The 7,259-nt window shown below is 32.1% G+C and overlaps 1 protein-coding gene and 1 long non-coding RNA gene across 2 annotated transcripts; one reads left to right on the top strand and one right to left on the bottom strand.

Annotated features, from left to right (window-relative positions):
* On the bottom strand, window positions 1,562–5,351 carry LOC109350141 (metal transporter Nramp3-like). The gene is made up of 4 exons (XM_019591289.1): window positions 4,730–5,351; window positions 3,223–3,359; window positions 2,455–3,107; window positions 1,562–2,024 (listed from the first exon to the last, which is right to left on the bottom strand). The coding sequence occupies exons 1-4, from the start codon at window positions 5,248–5,250 to the stop codon at window positions 1,794–1,796; spliced, it is 1,542 nt and encodes a 513-aa protein (XP_019446834.1). The 5' UTR covers window positions 5,251–5,351; the 3' UTR covers window positions 1,562–1,793.
* LOC109350142 lies at window positions 2,031–2,555 on the top strand. The gene is made up of 2 exons (XR_002108078.1): window positions 2,031–2,387; window positions 2,419–2,555. It is a non-coding gene; the product is annotated as an uncharacterized LOC109350142 (long non-coding RNA).

The raw sequence follows: 7,259 nt of genomic DNA, 5'->3' as shown, positions 1-7,259 counted from the left end.
TATTGTACTTATATGGTTGAGTACTAGTACCACCAGTATTTAGGGTACTATAAGTAACTTTAGTCCTAATATTAATCCACCTAAAAGATGATTTAGACTAAATAAATTATAAAAGAAAGTTTCAAAACTAAACAATTAACACAATGTAATAAATTTAAATGAAATAAAATATAAAAGTTAAAAGAACTTTTTTCTATCAACAATTTCCATGGCCCCACTTGCAATTGTTTTCACATTATTCCACAAAACAAGTAAAATACATATATTATAAATTTGTTTTCTTGATGGATAAAATTCACATAAAATATAGGAAAACTAAAATTGCTTCATTAGAAAAGATGATGGATCAAAATTGCATTTAAGTCTAGAGAATAGGGCTTGTCAAAAGACATCGTGGTCGTGGAGGGGTCTCACGACGCATGGAGGTGAAGTGTGGATGGTGTAGGTTTTTCCTCCCCATGTAAATATAGAAGCCGAATAACTTCTACATCATGTATCATGCAAGTGTTCAAACTTTTGTAGAAATATGTCCCAAATTTTGTCTACCACATTCAAAGATTCATTATTTTTGTTTCATTGTTATTGGTGGAGACAGAATTTGGAACATCATACGTTTGATCTCTTAACAAGGTTTTGGATTTTTGTTGCAATTATGATTCAAAAGATAACTTAATTTCTAGGGGTTTAATGGTATATTCTTTTGGACCATTTTGTACGTACTGAAAGTAGCCATCACATTTTCATTGCATGTCCTACGTCTTGCGTTGTGTGGCACCAAATCCATGGTTGCAAGCACTTTAAGGATAAAATTTCTTTGGTAGTATGGGACTATGATTTGGATGGATATGATATGGTACTTATGAATCAAATTTAACGATACATTTTTATACATGCTTCTTTTGAAGATATGGGTCTAATAGGTATCATTAAGGTTTAGGTACTCCCATTGAGTCATTAATATAGGGATGCACATGTCTCATTCTCATATTGGTGTTCATGTACTATGGATTGTATTGCTAGATTGCCTTAATGTTTTTGTAATCTTTGTACATACATGTGTACCCCAACTCTTATAGCAAATATCCATTTTTGGTCTATAAATTTTCTTGTGTACCAATTTGATCTATGACAAATCAAAATAGTTTTCAAAGATCACAAATTAGTCAAAATAACCCTGATATGAACTAAAGTGTCAAAAAATGGTCAAAAAATGTAAAAAATTGGTTAACTTGACATACATTTAATATTTCTACCTACTATTTTAGATTTTCCATTTGTGCAATGACTAAAATAAATCTTTACTCTTAATTCTATTCCCTTATACCAAAGAGCTAACAAGCCACAAGAGAATGAAGAGATATAGCTATATCGCCCGGTGGAACATATCTGTTGTCCCACAAGTGTATGTCATTCTATGTGTCACTGATTCTGATTCCTTGAAAAAATATATTTAAGTTAAAAATTTAATAATTAAGTATTTTTCTGACCAATCAGAAGCAGTGATTCATGGAATGATGCATTTTTTGGGACAGAAGATGTCCACCGACAGCTAGAACCCTACTACCCCTTGGAAGGCGTCTAAACTACATTATATCTAAACTGATTCCAAGGCATCACATGATCCTAAGATCTATTGACTTATTTCATAAAACTTACATGGAAACAATAAGGTGACATTGCCCATTTCATAAAGTTATACTAGATTACTAGTAATAACAAACATGGCTATGGTCAAAAAAGGACCATGGGCAAAACTAATCATCAAAACCTTCAACAAAATGGCACTTCCTATTCTATATCACGGTTTTAAGGTCTGATGATTCTGTCTTCTCTTGTGGTACACTTTTCCAAGATGAAAACGTAATCGCTCTCGCGGCGAGGTATATTATGAATGCAACATATGCAGCTGTTACTATACATAGTATGGTGGCAACTACTGCTCCATTCACTTCAGCAGAGAAGAATTCCACTAAAAGATAGCCATTGATCACTATCAACAGAGCAGCCACAAGCCATGAAATAATCTGCATCCATATGAGAAATCATTCATTACTTGTAATATTTTAGATGTTTTGTATATAATTCAGGCCAATATTGATATCAATGCAGTTTCCAACATCAGTGCAGAAATACTCAAAGAACTTAGAACACATCATCATAAAAAGTGATAAATAGCACAAAGGATAAAAAAATTCATGTAGTTTTAAAACTAGTCTGGTGAACAAAAGCCGAAAATACTGTAAAATCAAAAAGGGAAGAGATGTAATAAAACTAGTTTGGTGAATTATTTCCTATCTAAATTAAGATTTGATTGATGAATCATATAGACATAGGCATAAATTCCACACAAATTCATAAAATGAATTAAATTGGCATAAAAAAGTCCTGTACCAAATGTATAAACAATAACAATATCAGTGACCAAAATGCAGATAAAAAGGCCAATAATGATACCTTGAGGACAGGGCCGATTTTGAAAGTTCCCATTATCTGTTCCTTTGACACCAAACAAAGCAAAGGAATAAGCGCAAACGGGATTTGGACTGACAGAAGAACATTAAGCCAATCATTCAGAACATCTAATGCATCCTCGGAGGTATCAAATGTAAGTGCAATTATCATGGTTGGGAGGATTGAACAACTTCTTGTTATTAATGCCCTCAGCCATTTTTTCAACTTCAAATTTAGAAAACCTCCCATGATAAATTGTCCAGCATAAGTACCAGTAAGAGTGCTACTTTGGCCAGCTGCTAATAACCCAATACCCCATATATACAATATTGGAAGCAGTCCACCACCGTACTTCTCCTGGAGGTACTGTCCTGCGTTTACGAGACCGATATTCTGTGCTAGGTCAGTGCCGTAAAACCCATTAGCAAACACAGTTGTGACAAATATATTAATGACCAAGGAGACTACAAGGGCAAGGGTGGACTCTATAGAATAATAATTAATAGCTTCTTGAACTCGGCCTTTCTTGCTGCGGTCAACATCCCTTGATTGTACAAGAGCAGAATGCAAGAATACATTGTGAGGCATAATAATACATCCTACAACTCCAACAGCCTGGTGTATAGTTTTGGAACTAAGTTTCGGAACAAAAATACCTACAAAGATAAAATCAGACTCAGTATCAGATTTAAAACAAGAGTTACAGCTAATAACTTTCTTAGTAGAAACTAAAATTCGCACATGACAAAACCGATGAAATAAAGTCCTTACCAAGAAGAAGTTCCTTGCCATTGGGCTTTGCTTCACCAAACATCCATGCAAATGAAATGGCCATGATACCAATGAGGAGAGCAAAACATGCTTCCAATTTTCTCACACCATAGTTCTCAAGAAAGAGAAAAACAAAACTGCATAAAGCAATGAAATGCCCAGGTTAATGTTTAATTGGGATTCATAGACATAACATAACAAATAAAATTCATATTCACAGTAACTTTTAAACTGTAGTTATAGAAAAGACTCATGGACTTCAATTATTTTCATCTAAATCTTAAATAACAGGGTTCCACTCAAGATATTCTTCCCTCCATGCTCAGATGAGATTTTAGTATCTAACAAGTGTCATATAACCCACCCCTGCCATAATGTAACTTATCGAAATGACTGACAACTTAGTTTGTATTTGGATTAACTTATTTTGTAATCAAAATGGTTTAAAATCAAAATTTTATTGCGAGATTTTGAGAAAATGCCATTTTCCCCTAAAAGTTAATCAAAACATACACTTTTCAATGTCAGATTTTTGTATAGATCTTGCACAAATGATGTTAATAGCTAAACATAAACCCTTATACTTGAATGCAATTTGAAAATTACAGTAACATGAAACACCTATTAAGAACTCCAATCTTGAAAGCACCACAAAACAACTTGGTGCACAACAGAAAGACGTAAAACTACAATTTTAGTCCCTAAAATTGAAAGCAGATGCTATATTAGTTCTTGATTTTGCAAAATTATCAGCTTACTTCTTCAAAGTGTAAACACTAGTCTTATTAGTCCTTCAACCTAAAGCTATTTGACCAATAAATCATAATTTCAAGGACTAATCTTCCCTGTGCTTACGAGATTAAGGAGTAAGGTATTAGCTTCAGTCGTGTAGCCAGTGTTCAACGGAAAATCATACGCGACTGTTTCATAAACTACCTACTGTTTATAAAATCTAGGACTAAAATTGTGTTTCATAAAAGAAGATACCAAAGCAAGCAGGAACAGAGGACCAAAGGGGTACAAAAGAAAGAAGACAAAACCACTATCAGCACTTAGAAATTATCATTTTAATTCTTGAAACTGTAAGTTCTTGATCAAAGAATCCATTTGACCATTAACTCATAATTTCACTACTATCATGACTAGTACTTAAAATTCCAGAAAATAAATTAATAATTTAATAAAACAATAATAATTCACTAGATGATACTATGTCCATTCCTATTTAGCTCTCTTCTTAGGGAAACAATTTATTCATATACATGCCTTTATAGAAAATCAAGATAATATAATCTAATTAATAAAACAGATAATGAATGAAAATGGATGACTATAATTATTATGGAAATTTAAATCTCAAGGTAATAAAATATTACATTCTATGTAATAAAAATAAACATATTAAGAGTAAAGCATGTTAAGAAAGTTAAATACTCCATTTCATAAAAATTAGGAGTGAGACATAAGAACCATAGTGACATTAATGAAGAAGAGAAAAATTAATTACCAATCAGAAGCTGTAATAACAACCCCAGCCCAAAGTGGCACAGCCCCATTAGTAAGAATTCTGATAGCAATAGCACTCCCAATAACCTCTTGAATATCAGAACCAATAAGAGCAATCTCAGCCATAACCCATAACACCAACCTCGCCCATGTAGGATATTCTTCCCTACAATGTTCAGCCAGATGTCGCCCCGTGGTGACACCTAGCCGAGCAGACAAAAGCTGGATCAAGAGTCCCATGAGGGTGGCCGTTATGAGGAGCCATAGCAGTGAATATCCTGCTATGGCACCTGCTTGCAGGTCACCCTCGAGGTTCCCTGGATCCAAAAAGGCTATACTCATGAGGAAGCCAGGACCCATAAAGAGCCACAGCTTCTTCCATGAGAATGGTGGGGTCCGGCTCCAGTTGTAATCATCATCGAATTCGTCATCTCCGACAATAATAACTTTTTCGGAGCTGTCATAGGCTGTTTCTTCAAGTTCATCATGTTGGTGTGAGTTTAAGAGTGGTTGATGAGACATGGTGGAAATGGAATTGGATCCAATTGTGGGTGTGATTGTGATTGAGAGAAAAAATGAAGTGTGAAGTGGTGCTTGTATATGGAACTTAATTTTATTGGAATTCGTACTCTCTGACTAGCAATAAATAGTACTGTGAGAAATGAGATAGTGTGGGTCGTTCATATGAGTGTGTGTATAGCACTGCATTTACGAGTGCTAACTACGTGCCACTTACACGTCAGCTTCAACAAAATTGTACAGTATCAATGTCATTTTTGTAATCATCATCATCCATGTCATCAAATTTGTCATTATTATCCACGTCATCAAGTTATTGTGATGCTCCGATCAAACGTCATAAAAGAGTTATCATTATTTATTTAATTAATATTCTCTCTTTTGTTTCAATTATATTGTAAAGCTGGTGGGTATTAAGATAGTTGGAAGCTTATATTTTCATACTTAACTTAGTAAGTTTAGTTTTATAATTAATTGAAATTTGAAAAATAGTTAAGAGATATATAAGACATTTATTTATTACTTATTTTTAATTAAATAATTAATAATTACATTAATTAAATATATAGGTAATTTAAGATCAAATTTTCTAAGCCTTCAATTTAATATTTGATTTATAATGAAATATTTTGTTTAATTGAATTTAAAGCTATATTTTGTTTTTATGTAATGCAATACTACACATCATTAATTAAAAAGGTAAAAATATATAAATAATTTATACATTTTTCTGATAATCAAATACAAAAATAATTTATACATAAAAAACCCAATGTGAAAATAGTTTATACATCATAGAAATAATATGGTTTTTTAGTTGGGGTTGCTAGTTTAATTTTTTTAAATTTAAAGGATATAATTTGCAAGCGAAGTATTAATTGCGAGTTATTTTTATTTTCTTAATGTTACTTCAAGTAGTTATCTAAAAAATAAATTTCAAATGCTACAAGTTCCATTATTTAAAGTGACAAGTTCTCTTCATTTTTTGTCTATGGAATAACTCTAGTAACTTATTGCCCGAGTAAAAAAGATACAAGATCATTTATCGAACAATCGCTAGTTAATGTTCAAAAACCCAATCTTATAGTTTTTCAGATATCTTATAGTTTTTTTGACTTAATTAATAAGTTATTGGAGATGTTCGATGAACAAAAAGTCAAAGAAACTTGTAGCTTTTTAAAAAAGGAGGTTATATCATTTCAAAAAACAAGTTTTCAGAAAACTACTTGAAGTGACATTCAAAATATTAAAGAAATTTTCAATAATATATCTATGAATTTTATCCTTCAAAATTTTAAAAATTTCATTAATTATTATAACTAAAATATCATATTATTTCTTTATTATTGTCCTACCTTACCTCTCATCCTGATTTTCATCTTATTTTGAAAATGCAAAGTGTCAAGGATAGCACTAGCAATTCTTTGCCTACGTTTTGATGAAGACAATGTTCTATTAAAGCTTGAAGATGACTCAACAATCAACATGTCTTATATATGCTCATATGATCATATCTAGACTAGGATATATTTTGAGTCAATATTCTAAGCAGTCTAGGATGTGTGCCATAATAAGTGGGTATAGGTTAGGTGAACCTAGGTGCTAGTCTCTCAAGCCATCTTAAATGTCATATCACATCCATGAGACATATCATCTAGTTAATTGTATGTTCATGCATTATTCATACATGTTATATGTGCATATTAGACATAATATAATTGCTAGAACATGTATATAATTTGTGCATAACGTATGAGAAGTTTACCTTTTGAAACATGTGCATTAATGTGTCAGTAACGTGGTGACTTAATCGATTAACTCAACTGCATTTCTGTTAAATCAGTGTTTTCTGTTACAACTGTTTTATGTGTCATTCTGTTACATGGTTAATCGATTAATGGGTAGCCTTAATCGATTAACTAGTCTGTTATTTGTTATAACTAATTTCTGGTTTAACCGTTTAACTGTTTGCAACGAATCTAACTGTCAAAACTACTTGCCATAAATAAGTG

The sequence above is a fragment of the Lupinus angustifolius genome, chromosome LG06 (assembly GCF_001865875.1).
Source record: "Lupinus angustifolius cultivar Tanjil chromosome LG06, LupAngTanjil_v1.0, whole genome shotgun sequence".
NCBI lineage: Eukaryota > Viridiplantae > Streptophyta > Magnoliopsida > Fabales > Fabaceae > Lupinus > Lupinus angustifolius.
This window is presented reverse-complemented; position numbering and strand designations above follow the sequence as displayed.

What these genes read in the sequence shown, in the direction of transcription:
- LOC109350141 (XM_019591289.1), bottom strand. Translation starts at nt 5,250, where the DNA reads ATGTCTCATCAACCACTCTTAAACTCACACCAACATGATGAACTTGAA. An exon ending in GTTATTACAGCTTCTGATTG is followed by an intron (nt 3,360 to 4,729) that starts GTAATTAATTTT and finishes TGCTTTATGCAG; the next exon opens with TTTTGTTTTTCTCTTTCTTG. An exon ending in AAATCGGCCCTGTCCTCAAG is followed by an intron (nt 2,025 to 2,454) that starts GTATCATTATTG and finishes ATATGGATGCAG; the next exon opens with ATTATTTCATGGCTTGTGGC.